The sequence below is a fragment of the Sylvia atricapilla genome, chromosome 5, assembly GCF_009819655.1.
Source record: "Sylvia atricapilla isolate bSylAtr1 chromosome 5, bSylAtr1.pri, whole genome shotgun sequence".
NCBI lineage: Eukaryota > Metazoa > Chordata > Aves > Passeriformes > Sylviidae > Sylvia > Sylvia atricapilla.
Window position 1 is genome coordinate 67,667,594 of NC_089144.1, and position 27,386 is coordinate 67,694,979.

The 27,386-nt window shown below is 40.6% G+C and overlaps 1 protein-coding gene across 1 annotated transcript in view; it reads left to right on the forward strand.

The window, feature by feature from the left end:
* Positions 1-642: 642 nt before the first annotated feature.
* Positions 643-27,386, forward strand: part of STAB2 (stabilin 2) — a 78,528-nt gene continuing 51,784 nt past the window's right edge. The window contains exons 1-18 of the mRNA XM_066319964.1: positions 643-819; positions 2,985-3,118; positions 4,055-4,170; positions 8,181-8,266; positions 9,086-9,155; positions 10,936-11,031; positions 11,193-11,318; positions 12,685-12,881; positions 13,585-13,718; positions 17,680-17,813; positions 19,357-19,439; positions 20,072-20,221; positions 21,510-21,653; positions 22,505-22,567; positions 22,659-22,778; positions 23,371-23,424; positions 24,111-24,191; positions 25,128-25,277. Coding sequence (XP_066176061.1) covers positions 736-819; positions 2,985-3,118; positions 4,055-4,170; positions 8,181-8,266; positions 9,086-9,155; positions 10,936-11,031; positions 11,193-11,318; positions 12,685-12,881; positions 13,585-13,718; positions 17,680-17,813; positions 19,357-19,439; positions 20,072-20,221; positions 21,510-21,653; positions 22,505-22,567; positions 22,659-22,778; positions 23,371-23,424; positions 24,111-24,191; positions 25,128-25,277 — 2,022 coding nt within the window. The 5' untranslated portion in view covers positions 643-735. The remainder of the gene's footprint in view (positions 820-2,984; positions 3,119-4,054; positions 4,171-8,180; positions 8,267-9,085; positions 9,156-10,935; positions 11,032-11,192; positions 11,319-12,684; positions 12,882-13,584; positions 13,719-17,679; positions 17,814-19,356; positions 19,440-20,071; positions 20,222-21,509; positions 21,654-22,504; positions 22,568-22,658; positions 22,779-23,370; positions 23,425-24,110; positions 24,192-25,127; positions 25,278-27,386) is intronic.

Below are 27,386 nucleotides of genomic sequence, written 5' to 3' on the forward strand. Positions count from 1 at the left end.
GAAGGGGCAAAATCAAAATGTTTTTGGCAAATCAAAGTATTCATCTCTCCCTACCATATCCAAGTAATATAACTGAGTCAATTTTCTTCTGCTTAGCTCCAGAAAATCAGTCAAAATGATTTAACAAAAATAGCAGAAAGGGGGGAAAAATATGCCCCTTTTTATCTAGCTGACCAAATCTGAAAGACTTCTTCTGGCCTCCTGAGATAAAATCCATAGTATTTCTCCCAGAACCCCATTGGGGTGACCTATCCTTCTGTTCTTAGGGCTGATAAGCCAACTTCCAGAGATCCTTTGCTCTCCCTTAGATCTGTTAAGTAACTGTAATAATAAGAAGCACGGTAATTACTCCAGCCCCCTTATCCATGCTCACCTCAAATAAGAAATCACCTTCTGTCATAAAAGTTCAGTGTCCTTGGTTTTGTACTATCAACAGCTCCAGAGAGAGGAATAAATGACTGCAGCCCCATCAGGATATCCTGTCATTCAGTGAGGGAGGCTTTATTCAACTTTCCAGGGAAAACTTTCAGCAAATACCCTGCGTTTTGGAATCTCTCCTGCCTGGGCAAGCTCTGCATGCCTTATCCTTCACTCGTTTACCTTGGGGAAGACAAGAGTCCTGCTAGAGAATTTGCCTGAGAATGCAGAAGAAATAGCACCTTTAACAATCGTTTGACATCAGATTTTGAGATTTTATGCTTGGACGGCTCTGAAACAAAAAAAATCCAATTCACAATGGAAAAAAGTCCAGGGTTTTTATTCTTTTTGGCTTTTTTGATTGCAATGAAATTATGTTTGACATCACAAATCCAAGATGAGGTAAGAAGCATCTTTTTACATAATAGATTGTTATTTATCTGTACTAATCTGCATTATAGAGAGATCAGTTATCAGATACAGTATCTTAGAGCAGGAAAACCCACTTTAACAGTCACTGGTACTATGACAATGAATTACAACCTAAGAACTCTGTAATTCAGTGCTCTGAGATAACAGAAATGCATCTGTTTATTCTGCATGAGAATTTGTCTCAAATGATACAGCATGAGTACACTGAAAAAGTTTCTAAAACTAGCATATGTGGCAAAAGACTGTAAATTATGCATCTATCAAAAGAAATTGATTGGGATTTCTAGTAAGTCAGAAGATGAAAGCAGAAATTTTTCTATAGCGAAAATTATCTTTTCCTACTAATGAAAAGGTATTTTAGGTAAGTGATAAAAATCTAAGGAATTGAGATATTTAAAATAATAACACAAAGCCATAAACATAAGTAAAGAATCTGTAGTCCTTTAGGGAAGTGATGCATTTGTCATGTACAAACACTATGAATCTGTGGAATTTCACAACACCTGTTTTCACCACCCTTGTAGAGAGGCAGAACAGATTTAAAAGAAAAAACAAAAGGACAGGGAGAAATTAGAAGGGGGAAAGAATGACACTCAGGTATTTTGTTGCTATTGTTGTTGGTTGGTTGCAGTTTTTAAATGGGAATATACACTGAAATACACAAAAAGTACTGGGAAATATATTATTCTTTTTCTTTAAAAAGAAGACTAGAAGAAGAGACATAAAAAGAAGAGACACTAAAAAGTCCACTCTCTTCAGTTTTCTCTAAAAAGCAAAAAGGGAAAATGAGGAATTTGGAGAAAGTGGAAATGATGTTACCATTCCAAAACAAATAGTGTTTTACAGCTGGTGGTAGAGAAAGGGCTTAAGTTATCTTTATTTAGTTTTTTCCTTTTCAAAAAACTCAATGAATTTTACTGTTCAAAAAATGAAACTTTTTGATGATCACCAAATGCCTTTTCAAGTTCTATCCACATTATACCCACATCTGGGAAAAGGTGACATTTTTACTTCAAAGACACCTGAAAAGCATCTACACAACAAAAGGGTTTCACTACCCAAATATTTCAATGTTCCCCAGAGCAGATTTCAACAGTTGCACTTATGAAGACTAAAATTTGACAGCGAAATAGATGTTGAAATGTGCTTATATGTGGGTGGTGGCAGTCACACAGAGCAGCTCAGAGGTTATCAATCTAAATCTCCTTATCAGTGTCTGTGATACATCTTCACAGACTTTGCTGCTGGAATGTCCAGCTGTCAAGGGGAGAAACTGCTGAGTGAGGGCTTCATCCAGGACCACCGTAGGACATGCAGAAATCCTGCCCCAAGGTGCAAGGGTACCCACCCAGAGCAGCTGTGAGCTTCTGCAGAGCCTGCTGCATCCCACAAGTGCCCAGAAGGTCCAAGACTCTCTGGACTGCACGGGGTTTTGTTGCTGGTCTTTAAAAACATACTCTGAATTAGGTAATTTCTCTGTGAATTATGAACTTACTTCTACAAAGAGCAGGAAGAAAGAAGATGAAGCCAAGATTAGATGCAGTTCAGCAATGACTTACTGTTTTAAAATAGGCACGTAAAAACAAGTTAAAAAAAAATAAAATAGGGCTTTTGTCAGCGCTCTGCTGTGGTGGGGTCAGGTCCAAAACCTCCACCAGATCTGAATGCAAAGCAAGATGTCATTCTTTGTCACCACTTTGAAAATGCCAGCCATAGCCCTTTAGATCAGTACAATGGTGATGATTTAATTTTGCCTCCTCCACACCTTGTTTAATTTTGACTTTGAGTGGGGAAGGCACTTGTCAGCAACTTTGGAACTAACACACCATAGGCTGATGCTGTCTCTGTAACCTGGCTTTTAAGTCTGACAAGCTTAGTATTGGTTGATAAAGCACTCTTAGGAAAAATATTACACTTAGAAGGGTTTATTCTGCAGTGGTTGGACATATTTTGTGCAGACAAAGCCTCTGCAAAGTGCTAATTTTTGGTCTATTACCTAGTTTACCTCCAAAACACGGAGCTCCTGCTGAACAGAGAAGAGCTGTGAGTGAGAAAAAAGCTGAGTCAAACTTTTTCAGCAATGTCATTTGGGGCAGTGCTTTTCCTTCTTGCCAATTATTCTTTTCCTATTGCAGGTGAAGAAGCAATGTGATCAAAAGCTGCTCATTAGAGTGAAAACCAAATGTGTGCCTTGCTCTTTAAACCTTGACACCCAGTGCCCTGCTGGTTACACCAAAATTACCAACGGGACTGGGACACCAGACTGCAGGTATCTCCTCTGTCAGAGCTTTGCTAATGAATATTGTTCTCCCGTAATTAGAAAACATTAACACATATAAAAATCCTCTAGTCGATCCAATTTGCTTATGGAACATTTACCAGAGGCTTCACCAACTCCACAACTCAAGCTGCATTCAGGGTATTCAACGCTTGAGGTGAAACGGCAGGTGATGTAAGGGGAAAACAAACACTGCTATTGATGGTCTAACAGATTTTCTCTTGGACAGTATCATAGAATCTCTTCTATATTTATTCTGTATACTTGATGTGAAGGATAAACATAGGATAAATATTATTAATATATTTATTTAGTTAGTTCATATATGTATTATTATATAATTTTATCTAGTATATTATATTATATTATATTGTATTGTATTGTATTGTATTATATTGTATTGTATCATTTCATATCATATCATGTCATATTTATGTGTTAATCTTATATATCATATAAATAAAGTATTTTTCAGACTTCTGGACCGGGGAGTTGTGAGGATGAAGGGCAGGAAGAGATTTATAAAAAACAATTTGACATCCTGCCATTCCAACTGGGAAAAAAAAAAAAAAAAAAGAGCAGTTTTTTAGAGAAAATGTAATTATTTTGAGCCTACTTAGCATTTAAAGAACCTTGGTATTAAACTTCTTTTAAAATACTATTCCAAATTAAAACTTCAAGAAATGTGCTGTATTTAGGCTGGGGTGGGAAGATAAATACACTCTTCAAAAGAAATGTCCCAAGGATCTTTTTAGACCTTGTCATTCAATGCATGTTTTAAAGAAGAAAAAAAAATAATTGCAGACCAATGCAACCAAGATTAAAGTGCTCCTGTGTGATACTGAAAGGAGAAGAACTTAAGTATTTCACTTTTCCCTATGGGAGGCTTGTAAGTACTTTAAAGCAGCTCTAACTTCTTTTCCACAGGTATTACCTGGAAATTAAAACATACACACTTTCTTTTCCGGGCTGTCGGCATCGTTGTGTGAAGGAATTTGAACAACCTGAGTGCTGTCAGGGATACTGGGGCCCAGACTGCATGGGTAAGTTGGTTTGGGCTTTGGGATTTTATTTTCATGTAGAATTTGAAGAGAAAGAAAGCAGCAACTTTTCTTCTTTTCAGAAACTATTGCTGTAGAAGTCTGTTCCTCAGAGGTTGTTATAAAAGTAGAAATAAATAGCAGTTTTCAGCTAAAACTTAGGGGATTTGAAGAAAACCAGGCATTCAAATTTTCATTTAAAAAGAAAAATTCATAGAAAAATGTAAAGAGCCTCAGAAAACCTCCTAGATCTTGAGACTTTCAAAACAAATCATTACAGGTAACACCTGCAAAATTATTTCATTTGGGAGGATCCGCAAAATGGATTTTAAAAATTAAGATTTTTCAAACCACAAATTCAAATGTTTCGTTTTAGGTCAAAACCACCCTTATCTGCACCTGAAATAATTCCGAATCCCTCACTCTTGACTTCGTGATGTAGGGAGGGTCTTTTCTTTCAGCTCAGCTTGAAACACTTTCTTGAACTGCCTGTGAATGCTGAGGGCAATTACTGAAGGGACTCTGGAGTGTCTCCTCTCCTGCTGCCCCTTCCTCAGGAAAAGCTTTTCAGCACCTCCACAAATACATCACATCTCAGGCAACCAAGATGGGCATCCAGACCCACAGAGTAACTTTTCCTGCCCAGAGTTTCCTCCTTTAGTTAATGGCTCAAGGTCTGTTTCAATGTCTGTGAAGTCTTTTGTCCACAAAATAGATTTTTAAAAAGTATTATTTTAGCCCAAGCTATTATTTAAATTCAGATCATTTATCTGCTAAAGGAAAACAGTTCAAACACCAGCCATTTATCTGCTAAAGGAATGCAGTCAAAGTGCAGCTCACAGCAGCTCAAGAGAAAAGACTGGCAAAGAGCTGAGTGCGCAGTGTGTGGTCATGTCTCCTGAAGAGAGTGACCTTTGTGGTGGATTGCCAGCCCGTCCCCAAACGCAGCCCCAGTGCTCCTGCTCCCATTATCAGGGTGCTCTGGGCAGCCACACCAGGGGCAGAGTCCCCTGCCCCAGAGTCAGAGCCCTGCCTGCACCACTGTCTGAAGGAGGCTGTAAAGGCAAGGAAGCCCTCTCTTCCTTTGGACAAACTTTCTGAGCCCAAAAAGCAAAGACTCAAGGTCTCAGCATTGTTTCTGCTTTTATTTGGAGGAAAAAAAAAATAGTTATCTCTACATTATCACAACCCCTGTAATAGAATATGGCACAAGTTAAAATATTTGGAGGAAAGACAGTCCTTCCTGAGGCCAGGCAAAAATCCCTGACTAGGGGTTTACTTCACATGGCAAGGACAAAATCAGGCCTTAAATAGCACTCTGACTTCCTTAAACGATAGCACATGCTGAAACACAATGTATGAATGAAACATCTTTTGTCCTGTTCCCTCCCCACAAGGCACACCAAGCCATCCAGCTGCACACCAATCCGCCCCAGTGAAAAGTCATCAAGTCAAAAGAGAAAAGCACAGGGTCCAAAAAGGTCCAGGGGGGAAAAGCAAAGCCTTTCCACACTGCCAGTATCATCCAGCCACAGGTGCTACAGCTGGTGGATCTCAGGTGCAGCAGGAGCTGCTCCCTAGCACAGCACAGGTTCCCACTCTGCACAAATATGTCCATGGCTCCCAAGAAAAGCCTGGGTACCAACCGAAAGGTGAATGCCATGACCAACTGAGTAGGAAGATCTGTAAGAATCAAAAGGGAGAAATATTAAAAGAAAAAGTAAAGGCCAAGAGGAGAGATACTAAATTTAATGCTATCGTATTATGTGGTTCAAAATACTTCTTTTCAAGTACTACTCCCTGCTTCAGCCTCACAGGGAGTCAGGCAAAGAGAAGTATTCTAAGAGGCTCTATTTGATAACACTGGGAAAGTTCTGAATTTATGTCCATGAAGGAAAAAAAATGCTCATAGATTTAGGTTCTTTTGGCCTTCACATTCTGTTAAGAGAATTCAAATAGATTCAAATATTTGGCCTTCACATTCTGTTAAGAGATAGCAAAAGCATCTCCTTCTTATTGCTTTTCAAAAAGCATCCCCAATAAAAGCGAAGGTGTCTCTTCTCCTCGGGTGATGGTGCCAGCACTGCTCTGGTGTCCTTGCACTGCTCCAGTGTCCCTGCACTGCCTCCTGTGGCCCTGCTGGTTGAAGGAAGCACTTTATCTGCCTTGTACAAACTTGTACAACAGTATCATAATTTGCCCAGCTTCTGAAAAAGTTGTCCCTTGGTGCAAGTATCACAAGAGATAAGATGTAGTGAAGACAGGGGGAAGTGCAATGAATGCCAACAGAAAGAAAAGAAAAAAAAATCCAACAAAACCCACACCTTCTTTGTCAACAATTGTAAAGTAATTTTTCCTAGGAATTACAACATGAACTCTGAGTTTTCTCTATCCTTGCACATTCAATAAAAGCATCAGTGCAAGTAAATTATTTCCCATTCTGTGCAAATATTAAACAGTTGCCAGAAGTCCTAAAGATAAGAATTAACTATCATAGAGTAGCCAGAAAACAAGATTCACTAAAAGCCACTTTAAAGACTAAAATATAGTATTTATAACTTTCCCTCAATTGTAGTTATTTAACCTAAATTCTTAAAATATTATTTCAGCGTGTATGAGGTAAACAGCACTAAAATTTCCATCTTTAAATTTATTGGTTTTTCAAAAGAAGCTTACACGGATACAACAGACCCCAGACTACGTGAAGGAATAAACTGAGAAATGTTAACAGACTGGTTTAAAGCCAAAGATTTCAGTGGAATTAAGTGAACACATATGCACATCATTTGCTCATCACTGTATCCAAATCAAATTAATTTTTGCTAAAACTTCCACATTACTTAAATATTCTTAATAAGGACTACCTTAGGCAGGGGGAGCATCAATCCAATGCTGCTCCTCTCCACTCACACAGAACAAACTCTGAGGCTCTTTATAAGAAATAAATCTTACTAGTAAGGTACAGCAGAGTACCTGTGAGGCCAGAAGGGGTTTGATTCATTTAGATATCACCTGCATCAAAATTATGGTACCTAATGGAAATTCTAATTACAGGAAGGAATGGCTTATGGAAGAGAGTTAATACATCGTTTACAAGGAGGGGCAAGACAACTGTGAAAAATAAGAGTGTCCCTATAGGAGAGAAAATCTGACAGAATGATCTGCCTAAAACCCACTGTCATATACATTTCCTGTAGGCAATCTTTCAGTAAAGATTTGGATCTTGCAAACTTTCAGACAAAAAATCACACTAGTTTTATTATAAATATAGTATTTTTTTTTCTTATGACATCCTGCTGGCTGGAGTTTTTGTTCAGACTGTCTCACCTTCTATGCCACTGCCTGTAGCCATGGTTTTAGCACCAGAGACACTGAAGAGCATAACACACCTTTGTCACACAAGTCTGATTAGTGACCACATTCTGTTGGACAGGATTTGCTTGTGAGATATTTCGATATTTCAATTCCCAAGATTGTTTGAATCAATTATCACAGCCTCATGTATGTAACAGGGAAAAGAAAAAAATTCCCACGTAAAGCAAATGCAATTTTTGGTGGGGGAAAAAGAAGGCTTAATAAACTCCAGCTTAGCATCAAATAAAATCCTGAGAGCAAATTATCAATCCATCAGAGTTATATCAACACACAGGAGTGGTCAGGCAAGCTCCACTTGTACCAGAAAAGCCAAGAGCTTAGGGTGTGGCAGACAGGTGGATCAGCAGGAACAAAACCATATGGTATTTTAGAATACCATAATTATTTTTTGCTCAAACCTTCGACTACAGTCACTAGCCTTAAATTCCCAGACAAGAGAGAGTGATGATCTCTGCTGATGCTAAGACTCTAGTGAAAAGATTGAGGCAGCTGCAAAACAGCAGCTGTGTCCCAGAGGCCCTGCTTGGGCCAGAATGCCAAGGTGGTCACCTGTCCAAGGGGTGGTCACCTGTCCAAGTGCAAGGGGAGCAGAAGGTTCAGAGCAAGGTGACTGAGAGCTTAAACATTGTCATTTCCAGCATGTCCAGGAGGAGCTGCATCACCATGCAACGGGAGAGGACGCTGCTCACAGGGCATAGCTGGGAATGGAACATGCACTTGTCAGGTACGCCCTTTCTTTTAAATGAAAAAAAAAAAAAAATACAACTACAGCATGCAAGTTTTGCTGAAAAATAATGCATGCTCCACTGCATAAATACATTAAAGAAAATTATTCCAGAAACAGTGGACATGATGGGCTTGGAGTTCTTTTTTTTTTTTTTTTTTGCTTGGATTGCACTAATCTTCACGCTACTATTTCTATGGACCTGAGCATGTTCAGGTGAAATTATTTTAAAGTTCTTTCTTCTTGCCTTCCCAAGACAGGTGTTTTGAGTTCTTCTTTTTTAAAATTGTGCTATTACGTGTGGCTTTTTGCCCTAAATAGAAAGTACTTCTACATGGGGGTATACTCTCCATACACTGTTCCTTTGCTGAGAGTGCAACATGTAGTGCTTAACCTCAGGCAAATAGATCTTTAATACACAATTCATATCAACCTTCTTGACCTCCCCCTCTAATGGTTCATCTTTACATCAAAAATCCTCTTCTGGGGACATGTGAAGAAGTGGCAGAGGTAGAAGCAGCCAGAAAACACAACCCAACAATTTTAAGCCTGATTTGGACATTAGGCTTGATTATTGTACTTCATTGTTACCTTGATATTCAGAACATCTGATTTGAAGATCTACAAATTAGTTTTTTTAAATATGTGGGGACAAGATTGTTTAAAAAACAATGTTTTCTAGATTGTGGTAGCTATTGATTGAAACTGTCACGTTATTTTCTTTTGGCAGCAAAAGATGCTGTTTTCAGCCTTCTAAGCATGTATCTGTATAGAGACAGATGAGAAACTTAAGTTTTGATTCCATTGTGTAATTCACAGAAAGGGTTTGGTGGGACAGCCTGTGAAAAATGTGCTGAAGACAATTTATTTGGTCCTGACTGCGCATCAGGTAATATTCAACTTGCTTTATTCGATTAGGGAAAAGAAGGGAGTAAAAGCTGCGTTCAGTCTCCAAGAAATCACAGTGAAATGGGTAGAGGGCCCAAAGAGCTCTCAGTAAGAGCTGCTGTCTGCCTCAGAGAACACAATGGGGAAAGGAAAGAGAGCTTTTTGCTCTATTCTGTGCCAGGGAGATATACAATTCTGTCAAAAGTGTGTGTTTACTTTGGTTTTGGGGTCTGGGTGATTGATGAATTCACTGATTAGCTATACATCTACCAGAAGTGGAAGTCTGATGGAGCAATTAAAGCTGTGTACACTTTTTTAAAATGTTTATGTGTCACAAGTGTATATATGCACATAGCATTTTCCACTTTTGCCTGCTTTAATCATCTCTATTATTTAACCTTCCTGAGCCTTGCTGAAAATTACACTGAAAAACCAGAAAAACTGCCTGAAAAAAATGTTTCAAACACTCTTAAGTGATAATAGTTGCTTATCTCAAAGTAAAACTCCTTTTCTTCCCTCAAGATGTACATAATGTTACTTTTAAGGAGTCACAAATGGTCACAATTTAAATAATCTCTGTTGGCCTTTCTACACTAATCCTACACCACTGCTGGCTCAGATACCCTTTTTCTACCAGCCGTCCACTGGATGCCAGTGTTGATACACTGAAATATAACTGAACCAGAATTTTCATGAAAATAAGGTACTTGAATGGATTTAATATCATAAATGTAATTATTTTCCAAGAAGTTACTGGCAGACTCAATTAGATATTAATTTAAGCAATATTTTACACTTCATCTTTCAGATATTTGAGCTCCTCTAAGTGTTTGAAAATAAATAAAATATAAACAACGTTCATTTGTGACTAACTGCTTTTCAGTAACACGTCAGACATTCCTGATTTTTATATTATTACTATTAACATAGGTAGGAAGTTATTAATTTATTAGTGCAGGTGATTTGCATGAACATAAGCTATATTTTTAAGGGGAAGAAGATATGTTACATCACTGCAGCTTAAATATGAGGCCAGCAATACAATACTGTACCTCTTTTAGACTCTTCCAAGTGTAACTCCAAATGGCCTTTTAAAAAATCATTTCAAATTGCCATAATTCAAACAGTTATAACTATAAAGCTTTTGCAGCATACTTAAGGACTCAAAAATTATTTACAGATGGGTCTCACAGTTGTGAATGCATCATCTTGTGTACATGTTGTCATTGAGTTCATAATCAGAATATAACCAGAAATGAGAGACTATATGAAGAGAGAAGCCTGAGACCTCGACAGTGATTAATTGTGCTTTTAACTAAATAAATTCTGTTTAGAAAGGGGAGGAAAAAAGTCACAAAATTCATCTCTTCTTGCAGTACTTGAGAGATACCGTGTTGAAGCAAAAACAAACAATAACTTAATGGTTATTAAAGAGGTTTATGTTACACATTATGTCCAATTTTGACTTCAGACCATCTCTCAAACTTTACAAGTTTTATGGCACTAGCAACAAGTCAGTTTGGTGTTTAGGGCATCTGTTCTGCAGATTTTCAGACCCCGAGCTCTTAACAGCCTTCAAAAATTCATGTGTTATTTACTAATGCATGCAACTGCAAGAAGTGATGACCTGAGTAATGGAAGCCTACAAATACAGGGACTCAGGTCAGAGCTTGGTTTGGCCAAAGCTGCTGGCTAGGACACACCTTGCTATGAGCAACCACTAACAGTGTGATTCCAAACACTGTTGTTGTTCAGTAAAGCAAATCCATTTCTCCCTACAGTCTGTGATTGTGTTCATGGAGTCTGCAACAGTGGAATTACAGGGGATGGAAGATGCACTTGCTTGTCTGGATACGAAGGGCTCCGCTGTGATCAGCGTAAGTAGCATTTTCCATGTGGGATGTGTTCTACAGCTGTGACGCAGGTAAGGATGAATTGGTCTCAGGTTAGTCATGCAAGAGCAACCGAAGCTTCGCTGACCCTCTAAGCCTCACACGGTGTGCAGGCACAGCTTAACCCGTGCCCCTGTGTCCCTCAGCCGTAGGCGAGTGCGAGGCGCTGCGGTGCCCTGCAAACTCCAGGTGTGCTGCCTCAGGGGAGGATGGAGGACAGCTGCAATGCACGTGTCTGCCCAACTTCCACGGGGACAGGACACGATGTGAACGTGAGTCATTCCCACTCCTGCCCCACTTCTTTGAATGCGCCATCCTTCGTGTTATAGTTCAGATACAGAATGTGCTTTTGAGCCACATCGCACCATCTAATTTTTCTTGGGCTCATATCCCAAAGCACAAACTAGATTCCTTCCGGGTGAAACAACATCCTAAAATGTGCTTCAGAAGCCCATCCATCCAACTACAGTCCATGCAATCAGAGTAAGCTAGTCAATCCTCTTGAAATACACAAAGTGGAGACTGGGTCGTTGGTGCTGACAAATCCACTGCTGTCATATCTCTCTGCTCGGTCCAGTTCAGCCCCACAGCTTGCTTTCATCAAAATCAACAGCAGGTAAAGTTCATTTCAGCTTTCCTGTTTTTCATGAAACAAAGCTATTAGTATCTCAGCTAGAGGTAAACTCCACCTTAGAGGTGTCTTCATAGACTCCTCAACTTGCCATTGAATGCCCAAATTAACTGTATAAGAGTCCAGATTTTCTTTTCCCTAGTCCCTTTGTGTCTTATGGTACCAGTTCTTCTGCCTAGACAAATTGCAACAAAGGATATTGTTTAATCTGATGCTGGAAGCACAATTTAGAAGAGATTGGCTCAGATCAGTCCCAGCTGAGGGGAAAGGAAGGGATGATAAGAGGAGAAAACAGTGAGAAACACGACTTTTTAAGGTGTGTCCAGGGCATACCATCTTCTAGATACGATGTGTGCTTAACCATAACCTAACCTGGACACAAAGGTGTGAGAAGATGCCCTCCAAGTACTGCTCAATTTTGAAAAAAACAAGCAATGCTATTGCCTCAAAAAAATGGTTCATGGAAATACCTAGTGAGCTTCTAGTGCCATCCTGAAAGTAGAAGAGTGTGGAAGACTAAAGCACCTGCTGGACAGTTTTTCATACAGCTGAACCAATGGCATTATATTGTTTAACTACCGGAAAGAAAACAGCAAAGGCCTATTGTATTGAGAAATATTTTCCAACTCATCTAACATGTGCTTGAAACTTGCACAGACCTCCCACCTCCCACCTCCCACCTGACCTTCTCTAGTTAAAATCCACCAGGGCACAAGGAAATAGTTGTGATATTTTAATGAGCATGGTTATATGCTTTAAACTGTTTATAACTCAGTTTGCCAAGTTAAGAGATCATTTCTGCTCAAAAGCAAACAGTTGGTTACTACGTTAGCATAAACACATTCCTCTCTTCCATCTCCATGCAGCCACAATACTTCAGACTTGGCTGTTATGAAAAGTTTAGTCTGCCCAGGCCTTGTTTGGCATGGAGGTGTTCTGGTAAATCCTTGTCTTCAATTTGAAAACTGTGGGCAATAATTCATTTCCTTCACTTCTTTCTTCACAAGCTATCAACCCGTGCTCCAAAAAGGTCTGTGATCCTAATGCCAACTGCATTTACCTCGGGCCAAATCAGCACCAATGCACCTGTCAAGAAGGTTACACAGGGGATGGTCAAATCTGCCTGCCCACAGACCCTTGTCAGGCAGCACGTGGGAACTGCCCTGCACAGTCCAGCATCTGCATCTATGACGGCCCAGGAAAGGTCAGTGCAAGAAGAAATAATGCTTTCTCTTGAAAAAGAAGCCATGAGGGAAACAGCTCTCAAGGAAATCAAATGCTGTTCTTAGTTTTACCATAAGCCTGCAGGTGACCAGGAGAGAATCCTTATAGCTCCTCTCCAAAAATAGGAATGGCAATAGTGTTGTTTTTTGACTCTGATTTGCCTCCCCGAAATAAAGGCACTGAAATAAATCTTCTCCCAGTTAAATTTTCTCTCTCTGACCACAGAAGACTTGTAGAACCAGCAGGGTCCTTATACTGGTACCACATATACATGTCAAAATTTAGTTTATTTAGGAAAGAAGCAGTCTGAGTCTTTGAAAACAATCAATGAACGGCACTTTACAAAAACTGCATATTATTCATGATGTTGGGAACTGTCTCCAATTTCTGTGCCTAAAACTTGCACTATCAAAAAAGCAAGATTTCAAAAGGCATAGTTTGCTTGGACACCCTGAAGAGCCAAAAGAGGACTTGATAATTCAGGGTTGTTTTGCAGTTCATGGTCACCTCTCAGTGAAGTGCAGCTTTCTGAAACAGGCTGGTGTATACAATGTAAGCTTTATATTTGTGTCTGGACTCACCAGGTGATTAACTTAGACACTGTGTTCAAGCCCTAGTTCCAGAAATTATCCTGAAATCCACAATTTGTGCACAGCTGATTTTCTCTCATCCTTCTGATTTAGTCCCACTGTGAATGCAAGGAACATTATACCAACTTTGTACCTGGGAAAGGCTGCAGCATGAAGGACATCTGTGAAACAAACAACACCTGCCACAAAAAAGCCAAATGCTTAACAGTTGCACCAGGACAGATTGCGTGAGTCTTTTTGGTTATGAAAGTTTCACACAGTTTCTCCCTCCTTCCCTATTAAGTGGACTGCTAAAACAAATCCTGTGGATGGACCCCTCCTAAAGTCATCTTTAATGGCTTCTTTATCAAGGACAAATCACAAGATTTAATGGGGTTAGGGTCAGCCAATTAACATAGCGTTAGATTTCATCAGGCCATTTGCTAATACCTATTAAGTTTTATTTTTAAAGCAGTCAGAGGTTCATTTCTACACTAGTAAATAAAAAGGACCAAAATCTCTTTTCTCTTCCTCAGGGCAAGCAGCATTGTCTGTCTCTCAGCTAAAACCTCTTCCAAAACAGAGTAACTGCCTCTTGGCAGCAGTCCCTGGCACATGCTATCCCTTCAACTGTGCCTGGGCACTGCCAGGGAAAATGCTACTTGGTGTGGGCCAGAAACATGCCAGGCAGCATGCTGAAAAGTAATCAGTATTAATTATGGGCTAGCACTGGAGACCTGTCTCTTCTGAGTATACTGATACAGACACAACCAGGGGAATCTGCCCCCCAAGCTGTGAAAGCAACACCAACCCCAGCAGGAGCAGGTTCCTTGAAACTTCCAGTCAAGCAGATGGGAAACTGCAAAACCTCTGGCAGACTTGGCTTTTCCTGTCCAGAAATATGCTGCACGAACATTAGGAAAAAGGCACAGATGGCACTAAACTCTACAAGGCTCTCTTGGACCACAGAGTTTGGCTTATGTGTTCCTACAGCCCACTGATGGCAGGTGCTGGGTTAAAGAGCTGTGCCTGAAATACAGTTTTTGGGAGCTGAGAGTTTGAACATGAAGGACAACACAGGCCATGCATTGTAAGTTAGGAACAAATTATCACATAGCTCTGTAGACAGAAAGCACTCAGGAGAGTATTCTTATTGCCAGCCTTTGTGTCATCATACAGCTTTCCTTTGCAGGGTAATATCAGCCTCACTTCGGCATAAAGCTATTTTGCATCTCAAACAAATTTATCTAGAAAATCCCCTAGTACTCTTCTACAGCATAGAGTGCTACTCCAACTGCTTACTATAGACCCACACAACACTTAGTACAGAGTACTACCATACAGCACTGCTGTTGCAGTTGGAATTTCGAAATAAAATTCCAAATCAGGAACTTTTTTTTTCCTTGATTAGCCACTGTTTCACCATTGTAAAACAATTTCTGAAAGCTGAGAAAGCTTTGAGAATTTCAGAATGAGAAAATTAAAAATTTGTTACTGGTGATTGAAAAGAACAATAAAAATTCTCTGCATATCATTCATTTAATGATATTTAATGGCAAAAAAGTAAAGAAGAATGGACTGGGATTGAAATAAAACTTGAGCTAAGGAAAATCCATTTATGAAAGAGCAATTTAGGAAAAGCGCTGATTTACAAATGTGGGCACAATAAATAGATTTTCATAGGTGACAGACTGTATTTTGGCTGCAGCTCAGATTTTAAATGTATTTGGGAGGGGGTTTTGATTGGGGTTTTTTGTTTGTTTTCTAAAACACAAAGCTGTAACAGAGGCCACAAAACTCCATTTCTTCCTTTCTATTATTTGGTTTGGTTTTTTTGAGGATACAGTTATGCTATTAGCTTTCCCCACACAGACAGTTCTACTTTCTCCAGAACCAAATTATTTGTACAGGAATGAATCTTTCATACAGTCAAAGATGTAAAAAACTCAAATATTGGATTTGTGAATATAACAAACACAGCAACCTCCTCAAAAATCACAATTGCCTCTGTCTTATGTTCCCATGTAGATTTTTCCTGAGTGAGTGCTGACACTTTCTATAGTGTTGCTTTAGCACAGTAATCATGTTCAGCCTTGCCCAGAAGCTATGAAGCTCCAACCAGTGCAGAATTACACTGTATATTAGATCATAATCTCTCTGGTTTCCAAGAAGAGCTGTAGTTAAACTCGATTCTTTTCTTTCTTAATCCCACTCTTATTTGTCCTCTAGGTCTTCAATGTAGAAATTATTAGCTTCATAAACCAAAACTCTATTATAGAAGGTTTTGGTAAAATGGAGACAGAAACCTGAGCTTTCCTCTTCCAGAGAGACAGAGTTTTTCTTCCCTAAGTTGAACTGGTGACAGTTCCCGTCTTTTCCAATCCTGCTGGTCTTCCCCATCCTCGTCATAGAAAGGCAATTCCTTCATCAGTAGAAGTGAGGAAACACACAGGTTGAAGAGCTCAATCCCATGCAATAGGTGCTCATCTCCAATTGCTCAATGCTTTCCAGTTTGGCACACAAATCCAAACTGTGCTACTTGGATGCCCACTCAGTTATGAGCAATATTGTCCTCAGAAAAGAAGTTTCAAACTATGCAGGTATTTCTGCAGCTCACTGTGCCCCCAGAAATGATAGCCAAAAAAGTTATTGTGTTTAGCCACCTGCTTCTTTATGAATATTGAACGAAAAAGAGAAGAGAGGTTTATTTTTAAACCTGAATCTAATTTGTGCCATATTTCAAGTGTAGTTCCTTTTTTCTACTATGCTATTTCTCAGCTCCTCAGTTGTTCTCTTCTGTGTTCAGAAGTGGAAGGGAGCTACCTACAGCAATTCAGCAATATTTGCCCAACCAGCTCCCAAGGAGCAGCTGTTCCTCACTCCCAGCTGTAAACCCTTCATCCAGGCTCCACAGTCAGGCTCTCTCTGCTCAAGAGATCCCCTTTAAAAGAAGTGGATTAACCCCCAGAATAGCATCCTAAAAATTTAGGATGCTTTTAGACTGCCATTTTTACCCAGGATCAGAGTCAAAAGCTTGAGACTCTTGGCCAAAATCTCAGCATCCCTCTGAGCCTGTATGCAGCTCCCCAGATTGCAGGCACTTGTGAGGACTTGCAAATAACATTTCTCTCAGCAGAGGAACAGCTACAGCAGAGACCACACGTGGGGAAAAGGAGAGCATCTGGCATCAGGCTGATACTACTGACATCAGGCTGATGATGTGGGGTGTTATTGGCAGGTGTGTGTTTTTAACAACCAGCACATGCAAATGATTAATTATAGAAAGGGCATCTATTGCTGACGCAAAGTAATGTTCCTTCTCTCGTGATGCCATTAGGAAAAAAAAATCCAAAGAGATGAATCATTGTGGATAGAGATTATATGAGTATTGAATATGCTGCAGACTTAATTGGAAGGGTACTGTTAAATACAGTGTCTCTCTGTCCATCTCGTGGGCACTGTGACCTGAGTCTGCTTTAGACAGCCAGAGTACTGGGTCAGGAACACATCACTGGCACCTCTCAAAGGCTGGAGTCCCCAGGAGACAGCCAGGGTGTTACATATGAGATGCTATTTGCAGAAGTGAGACAGCAGCAGCACATGCATCTAAAAAAGCACGAGATTTTGTGCAGCAGCAGAAAAAAAAATGTAAAAAAGTACAAGTATTACTGCCCAAAATGTTGGCATTACTTAAATGGTAGGATAACAAACCACCACTTTGCTTTGTTGAAAGGAGAAGACTTTTTCTACAAAACCCATGCAGCTATTCCAAGGACTGGTGAGCTGCTATCACCTCCCTTAACTACCATTAATCCTGCTGAATCCCATGTCACGAGAGGTCCTCCCAAAAGACTCCCTGCTGCAAGAGTCACACCTGTCACATTTATGCTGTGCTCTCTCCTCATCCACAGTTGGGCAGGTTCAGTGGATTTCTGGGCTCCAACAACCACAACATTTTGGGACCAGAGGCTGCACATAGCCTTTATTCAGAGGTTCTGCAAGACAGACACCACTGTCTCCTGCCCAGCTAACAAGAGTCCACCACTTCAGGCAAGCAGCCATCAGGCTGCCCCACACACTGACACACTTCACAGCATGCAGAAGTGAAGAATTAACCACAATGCACGGGTGCTTTGTGAAAATGCCTTCAGAGCAGCAATAGGTGCTGGTGCCAGTTTATTGAGAGCTAAAATCCCAATCCCTTTGCAGGTGCACGTGCGAGGGGGGCTCCGTGGGGAATGGGTTTGTGTGCTATGGGAACATCATGGAACGTCTCCAAGAGCTGAATGCAGAGGTGGGAGGACAGTGGCAGGGCAAGCTGACATCCAGCCTCTTGCTCATGGGTGAGTAACCACACACAAGCTGAGCCAGCTTCTGCCCAGGGGGCTGATCCTGCCCTGTCTTCCCCCAACACCCCGTGCTCCAGCAAAGTGCCTCCCACAGCATGACACAGCACCCATGCTACTCACTGCAAAGTCCCTCAGGCCTCTGCTCTGCTCCTCATAACCACGAATGCAGTCTGCAAGAACTTCCAGGCACAGGTGCTAAACGTGTTTCCACAAGCCCCCACACATCATTTGATACCAACAGTGGATTTCGCCCCACGGTGTAACAAGTGGGATTACCCCACTTCTTCTCCCTGGCCCCACTGTTTTGGAAAAATGAGATTTGGTCTAGAATGATACACATTAGTCCATTAAAAACACTGGCATTCCCAGTTACCTTGTGAACTGAACAACCTAACAGCCTTCATCATCTTCTCTACAGCAAAAATCTGAGCTATGAACAAACATTGCTGGAATTGGGCTGGATATTTAACTTGAACTTCTAAATGTGGGAGAAAAAATCCTTCTGTTTAATGTAATTTGCTCAGTCCCATGGAGCCCAGCAATTAAAATAAAGACCATAAATTCCTGAACAGAATAAGAATCCTCCATAGCTGGCCAAGATCAAAACCGGGCAGTGACTTTCATAGTCAGCCCTGAAGATCAGTATCCACTGCCTCAGAACTGAGAGCCCAGTTGCAGTTTCTCTATGCATTTCTCCTCACATGTCTGAAAAGTGCCCAGCATGCTGAGCTAACAACCCAGATTTTATGTTCCTTGATTAAGTTTTGGACATAAATGTGCCATATGATCTACTAGCCAGAAGCTAGAAAGACACATTAACTACACAAGTTACCTTAAAATATGTTCACTCCACACTGATGTCTTTCAAGAGCTAAGAATTTATTGATGTTTTGTAGGACAGCATATTAATTTGGAGATAAATTCTCTGTACAATACACCTGTAACAACTGTAAAGATTTTTTTTCAGTTCTGATTTTATACCTCCAGAAAAAGAGCTGAATATCAGAAATATTTATTGCCTTCAGCTGCCAAACCAGTGGTCTCTCATGCTGCTGTCTCAGATACAGGAATAGCCTCTGGGTAGTAAATGAATTCTAACTAACTTTCAGTACATCAGTTTTGATTACCAGTATTATGCTTGCTGATATTTGCAGTACCAGCAGGTTATCAGCAGCATATTTCTCACCCCATAGAGATGGAATTGATTTAAAGTAGAAGGCTGTGTTCCTGTAAGGACACATCTCCAAAGAAACTGCTGGGTTTGTGTTCTTGCTCTGGCCTGCACACCACAGAATCCAAGCTGCCAGGAGCATCCTGAATGTTTTGCATCATTTTGTGTCAAATATGCATCAGCACCTGGATTTCACATCCCATCTGTCTCTCATCTTTTGATGACTCGGATTTTAGAATCTTAAATTAATTTTTAATAATCAGATAATATTTCTGCTTATTCTCTCCTCACAGCTTTGCACAGTCCCTTTGTCAAATGAGTTTTTCTATAGGCATTTAAACTTCTTTTATTCCCTTTTCTCACAAGAAAATACCTATGAATGGCAGCTGAGCACTCTGGGACCATTTACTGTGCTTGTACCAACAAACAAGGGACTCAAAGGTACAAATGTAAGTAAACAAGGGAAAAGGTTTCACACAGAGGGGGGATTAGCTTCTGCAGAAATCTCATCTGTGTTATAAGCGTTTTGATTCAGCAGATACAGATAATATTGGCTCTTGTACACTTCTGATCACATTTAAATCTAGGGGCCACAGACTGCATTTTTCCCACTTGAAAGAAAAACAGAATCATTTGGTGAGTTAGGGTAGAACACTGCCACCCCTCAGGTAAGTTTTGGGTTGTGTTACAGGCTATGCTTAAAGTCTTTTTACTCAGTTGAGACAGGGGTTGAACTAAGATCTGAATTGTCAGCAGCAAGGTCTGCAGGCCATCTTTTACATAAAGGGGATTAAAAAATAATGGCTTTAGTGAAAAAAAAGAGACTGACATTTAAGTAGCACCTTCCACTGACATCAGGACAATTCTGGAGGCACCTACTGCTCATGCAGAGACATAAGGGTGCAATGTGAGCTGAACTGAAAACAAGAGAGGTCTCTACTTTTTTCAGATTCCATCACCTTGCTTCAGGGTAAAATATGTAACTTCAGAATGAAAAGAACAAAAGAGCATTCACCATGTTTTGGGTTTTTTTTAGATGAAGCCTACATTGAAACAAATCTCTGTTGCTCTGCTTTTCTAGATAAACGATCTTCTGAAAAATAAGCAGAAAGCCCAGTACTTCGTTAAACTCCATATTATTGCCGGTGAACTGAACACCAATAGCTTGAAAAATGCTAATGTAATATATACTTTGACTGGCAAGTCAGGAGAGATGTCAAAGGGAGAAAAGGTAAGTGGCCTTTCAGCCTCCCACAGCAAGAATAGGGCTCTCTTCTCCCTCTACAAGGAGTAGGAAAGCTCTTGTTGCAGGGAGACATCAGGACGAAGATAACTCTTGTATTATGAAAAAACCACAGCTGTGGCCATGCACTGCAAGGAGTTCAAGTCAAACTTCACTGGCCTCGAAGTTCCCACTAAAACCAGCAAAAAAAAAATTACCTTTAGTCCTGTATCCGCACTGAATGACTTGGCAGACTAACAGAGACTGGTCTAAAATGTTTGCTAAAATGAAGTTATCTTAAATCTGCAGGTATGAACAACAGAGCTGGGGGGCAGGGGATGAGGTTTAAGAGAGTCCAGGTGAAGCAAGAGGTGGCAGGGAGAGAAAGAAACCCAGATTTTATGCTGGAAACCTGCAAATACTGCTCACATGGAGCAATCACTGGCTGAGCTGCAGATCCCATTTCCCACTGAGCATCAGCAGCCCTGGAATGATGCAGCAAATGGAAGTCTTCAGCAGAAATAGAACGCATGGCAATTAACCGTGAAAAATGCTTAGCAAAGTTCATCATTAGCCCTGATTATCTAATGTCAGTAGTCATCAGGGCAGCCTGATCCCACAGTTTAAACAACTTGTACTTTATAGATGATACACTAGATTTTGTAATCTGGAATTATTGTTCTTGGTCCATTATGTGTCTCTTGATGGATTGGGCCTCTGTGGAGGCTGAAATAAAGTACTTCTCATGTTTTGCAGAAGATCAGAGGCATCTGAGCAGAGAGATCTATTTTGTATGTTCAGTGACTACACACTCCATTTGTAACAGGAAAATATCCTTGCTGTCTAAGTCCTGTTTGTTTCCTGAAGGCTTCGGTACAGTGCAGGATCAGCAACATTTTGTTGTTTTAAACATACATAGAATATAAGGAAATGGATTGGAGTCCCACAAGATTATAGAAGCTGACCTTTCCAAGTACAACAATATTTTAAATCATTTCCTGGCAGATTTTTATTACTAGCAGTCACCAGAACACTTTCAGGTACACTGAAATCCCCTCAGGGCCTGTCTCTGTTTCTCTTCTGAATTTTGCTCTCATGAAGCAAAAGAACATGGTCTTGATCCGAAGGAGTTTTTTCCATTTCCTTGATAAGCATTGGAAGCAATCTTTAGCTTCCCCAGATTTAAATTGCTCAAGTGTTGGCAACAGGAGGGAGTCAGAGTACATTCAACCAGTGTGAGCACTCTGCTGTCATTTTGTAATAAAGACTTCACTAACCATTGTCTGGGTTCTTTCAGGATAATCAATTAAGGATTAGAATCCAAGGAGGAAGGGGAAAAGGAAAAATTTTGCAGGGAGATATTATTGCTTCCAATGGAATTTTGCACATTATTGACAAAGCTATGGACAATGTGGAGCCAACATTTGAGAGCAGCACAGAGGTGAGCCATACCCTACATACAATGTTACATGCAGTGTCAAAATTTCTCTTAAAATCGTTTCTCATGAAGTGAAACATTAAGAAGAGGGATGACTGACAGAAACTAAGCAAACTCTACCCAGCCATTGCACATCAGCTCACAGAAGCAACATTCAGCATGAAAGGTAATGACACAGTTTCCACAGAAAACAGACTTTCACCCTTCTGCCATGCTGGTCCATGGAGAGTTTGAATGTTCCCACTGCATCTGAGTGGTTCCTTGGAAAATTGGCAGTCGTGATCAGTGAATTTCACTCAGTTCCAGGATCACATACTAAAAGGAGAGACATCTGTACAGACACCAGATAGGACTTGTATTCAAAGTTTCAATTCCTCCCCCCCAAAAGGCTTTGTTTTAATATCAATGGTGATATTAAATGCTTTATATCAAAAGAAATGTGATTATCAGAAACATTGTAATATCAAAAAAATGGTGATTTTAAATGCTCTGTGGGTTTTGGTGCCCAGCTTATCACGCCTGCTTAAAAATTCTCTTCCTTATGTTGCATTTGTTAAATACCTTACTCCTCTACCTTTCTAAAATAGGGATGAAGAGATAAAAACTCTTTCCCTACACACACACAGCTGTTTCTGTGACCCCCCCCAGTATTTCAGGACAATGACAAAATCTAACAATAAACCAGCATAGCACCAGGGAAAAAGTGCTGCCATCTCAGTCATTTCCAAGCCCCTCAAAAGAAATGTAATCGATCTGTAACAGCTGACACTCACAAAGTCAGGAAATGTCTCCTAAGAACTGGTGTTTATGCCATGTTCCCAACTAAAACAAATCTTACTTTTATCTTATTTCAGAAAACCATAATGTCAGTACTTCAAGCTAATGGAAGATACAGCCAATTTACATCTTTGATACAGGTAAGGATCCAGAAAGCAATTACATAAAGCCACTTTCAGATGTTCTTCAACATTAATATGTAATTTCACTTTTATTTTTAAACCAACACAGAAAACTGGCCTAGGATCGGATTTACAGCAGGACAACCAGCCTTTCACAGCCTTTGTTCCAAGTAACGAGGCTCTGAGTAACATGAAAGCTGATGTTCTGGATTACCTGCTTTCTGCAGAGGTACAGTCTTTCTGTAAGGCAAATCTTTCTCAGATAGCAGATGCATACAAGCATTGTCCAGAGTTCATCTAAATTAGCTCCCGTGACCGAGCCATCTCTAATAGTTAAATATCATGACATCATCTGGAGAGGAAGAGGATCTGGGGTCTCCCATCACATATAGGGATGGTGTTCCTCCACACCAGGCCCCCAAACCTCACCTTTTGCCCAGACATCACACCCTGGGCAGCCACATGGCACAGCCCCAAAGCCTCTTCTGAAATCCATCACCTTTGGTGGGAACGGTCAAGGGAAGCAGTTACCACAAGGGCCCCACTGGATGGGAGTCACTGCTGAGGGGTCCCAGAAGGTGGATATTGGTGTCCTGTCCCATGGATGCCATAGAAGACCCATATCAAAATCAAACGTGGTGTAGGGTGAGGACATGGAATGCCAGAGTGCCGGCCACTAGCTGAGCATCAGCACTGGCTCAGAAGTTTTCTGGTATAGCAGCCAGTGATGATGTTTCTCATCCCCATGTCTGCTCAACAAGCCAGACTGGGTTTCTGAGGGCTCATTTTGGGCTAAACCAGCCTCTTTTCTGCATTGGCAGGGTTCCTGGAAGTTGCTGGAGCTGGTCCGACACCACATTGTCTCCAACACTGAGGTGAGCACAGCTGCTTTGCCAGCCCAGAGCCTAAGGCCAAGAGCCACTGTCAGGGGCTATTGCCAGGACTGCAGGCACGAGTAGCAGGAAAAGGAATTACTGCCATTGAAGTCAAGCTATCTCTGAGCCTATTCTGCTAAAATCTAGTTTACGGAAAGAGCTGCTTTTTTCATCCTACAAGAAAGCCCCTTGTTTTTCCTGGGGGGAAGTTCATCCCCACCCCAGTCTCTGTTGTGGGGAAAGAAGGAAAGAAGTGACTGTATCCTTAATGAAAGGCTGTTTATGTCATCTGACCTGGTCACTCCCAGCACAGAGAGTGGGATCAGAGGGAACATGAGAACCATGTGTACCTTCATGGTACCAGCACCATCACAATGCTCTATGGATGCAAACAGAGCTACTGTCAGAGACAAGTAAGACAAGTACTAACTTTATTTAGACTGACTGCGATAATTGGAAGAAAAATTAATATTCTTTTGAGCGATAAGGTCCTCATATGCAGGAACCAGCAAGCTCAGTCATAATTTCGTGACACTAACATTGTTACACAAGCTGGTTAGTCAATGCAAGGCGGACCACATTGATAATCATTTTCTCGCCCTGAAGAAAGTCTTTCTTGTGAAATCTGTCTGAATTTGAAGAGTAATGATATTACACTTCTCTCAACCAATTTATATTCTTTTCAGCTAGAGGTTGCCAGCCTTGTCTCAATAGAGCACATCAGCACCATGGCAAAGCAGTTCATTCACTTTAACAAGACCAGCACTGTAAGTCACAACCCCCACCTGTGAGCAGCTCTCTCTGATCCAGGGAACTTTGCATGCAGGGGGAATGAAAAAGGGGATAAGGGGAGGCATTAGCAGGGGAATTTCTTGCTATAATGAGGCAGGAATTTTCAACTTCTCATTCCCACCTCCTGTGAGCATCAATATTATAATGGATGCAGGGCAAATGATCGGTGTATAAGGACAACCTACAGGGGTTTTGTCCTTATGATTATCCACAATCCAGGAATGATCCTCAGTCATGCTCTGCCTTATTTTGAAGGAAAATAAAATATTTAAAAATCATTCTGTTACATATTTTAGTAATTTTAAACACTTATCAGTGCACACAAAATTATTCCTTTTCTCTCTTCAATATTATCGTGTCTGATCCGGCTGTACCTAGTGAACACAATTTTAAAAGTGTTAATTTTTCAGTGGTTGTGTGAAACCAAATGATCGGTTAGGTTAGCTGCCTTCTCTTCTGGAGCAGAGATGCACCAATAAAAATTCTTGTAAGGCCAGAGCAGCAGCAGGAGTAAATGCCAGAAGAATACCTTTTTCTCTCTCCTATGAATTTGGATGGATCCCAGATTATCTCTCACTTTCCCTCTCCCATGTCAGAGAGAACACCAAGGCATGCTTAAACCCAGTGAAATCAGTGCCTGAAGTCGTCAGTAGTCTTCTCAATTTGGCCAGTCTGTTATTCACCAGTTCCACAGGCTGGCAGGGCAGATTTATAGAAAAACTTTAGATACCTCTGTTGAAGACCAACATTCAAGAAAATATAAAATATATGTGTGCTTCTTGCATAAACAAGCATACTAAAAGTTAGACAGCAAATTCAAAAGCATGTAATTTTAAGCATTTAAAATTAAGCCATCAGAAACGGGGGAGCTAAACACACTTTATTATTAATAACAATTTATTGTTTCATAGGGAAAAGTCTTAGTGAGTGGAGAAAAAATGGAAGAAACAGACATTATTGCAAAAAATGGTCGTATTTATACCCTTGAGGGCGTTCTCATCCCACCCACAATTGTTCCAATCCTACCACAACGGTGTGACGAGACCAGTCAGGTCACAAAGGTAAGAGAATCACAATGAATCTGTATCTCCAAGTTTTCCATACAAGGCTTCCAGCTTCCCCTTTACTTTACTAACTTTCTCTGATATCATCCATTTGAAAGAGATGTTTTTGAAAATTAATGTATCAATGACAACCAGCCTAGGAGTACTGCAAAGAGGGAACTCATATGAACACATCCTATACCATTAAAAAAATCTAGTTCTTGTATTAACCCTTTGAAATACCCTTTGTCTCTCCAGCCCAACTCTTTCCTCCGGTTCCTGAATCCATCTGTGCATACAAGTACATGGGAATTTACAAGTGTCATGTTCTCAGAGAAAACTACTCCCTGTTTCTCAGGAAAACTATTCCAGATTAATATTTTCCCTTCCACTAAATATGCAGGGAAAGGAAACAGCAAATTAAAATATTAACATAATAATTTTATATTTATATATTAGAAAGATGTTCTTTTCAGCAGCAAAAATTTCCCCTAGCCTTGCTTTCTTCCAGAAACAGATCTGTTCCTATTTAAAAGGATGGATTTTGACAAACCTTTCTCACTTAGGTAACACAGGACAAGCCTTTACTTGGTAACATTCAGATGCTGTTTCTGGCAGAAGGGCTGAATGTCAGACCAAACTTTTCACTTGGAGTAAACACAGCTCCAGCGAGATGCCTCTGGACCATGTTCAAGCCCATATCTGGGCCAGTAACTGTTCTAGTACAAAAGGAAAACATTTAATGTCTTAGCTTGCAACAGTCCAGAACCACATCCTGGAAAGAGGATCCCAGGAGAGCTGGACAGCCTCAAAATGTAATGAAAAAACACTGGCAGTAAAGATCTACTACCTCTGGCAAGAACTACAAAGTGCTGTATGTGCAATATAATCATAAACCAGGCAGAGCTCCAAGCAGCAATCTCTGATACAAAAAGCAATCCACACTCAGAACACTCCAATAATCTGAATTCCTTACCAAAAACCTACCTAAGAATTATGTCCTACATCAATCGATCCTAAAGCTACAGGCAAAAAATTATTTAAAGACAAAACAAACGTAGTGACAAAAATTATTCCCCGAATTTAAGTTAGGCACCTCTGTCAGCCTTGAAAGCTTCATGCATAGTTTAAAATACAGTTATATGTTCCAATATTTAAGCAGAGCACTACTAGCCAGGAAAACACAAAAAAGCAACTCTGCACCAAGCATTTCCATCACTGTCAGAAAACAGGGGTGATACCACCCCAAAAAAATACTACTTATATTTAAAGAGTTAAAAGACACAAACCGTGTAGGAGCTGGTAGATCTACACACCTACAAGGACTTTGCATCCCTAAATATGAAACCTTCAGGCTAATGCATACTTATCCCTGTAACTATACCCAAACCCTGAAAGCTGCACCTGAGCCTAACTGAAGGACAGCAGGGCTTATTCCTAATGTCACAGAGAGCACAGAAGGGATAACAGGTCCTCAGTTCCTGCCTGATGTGTGGACTACAGCTAATTCTGATGATCTGACATGTGGTGAGGGGAGCACTGACCCCAGATACTGCTCCACCTTCCCCCAGAGATCATCATCCCTGTGGCAGATCTGATGGGAATATATCTCTGTGCTCCAATTCCCTCAGTGCCAAGGCAGTGTATCAATCTATACTGAAAAGAGGCAGATCTGACCTCTCCCGGAGGTGCAGACACTTTTGTCTGTCCTCTGCTGAGGCATGGCAGAAGAGGGAGACAGGACTGCCATCCTCAGGAAAAGGAGGGAGCAGCTACACGTGGCTGGAACCATTCCAGAGGAAGAAAAGGCACTGAGTAGGTGACACCAAGTGGCACTGAGCAGCAAGGAGAGCAACACCAACAGGGGGAAGCATTGCCCACAACGACCAGCCAGATTTTTAAGTTCCAAAGGAACAAAGGTGCACTTACAGGAATTTTCAGAAACACAAAGAAAGGCAAGACCCTATGTCAGCTTCAGACGTGACTTTGCAGATTATAAAAGGGCTCTTAAAATGTCTAAAACTATTTGCCCAGATACATATGATCCAAAAACCTTCAAAACATAGCAGCAGTATTGGTACCTCAGCTATCTGCTGCAAAAATTCTTTTTAAATCTGATCCTTTATT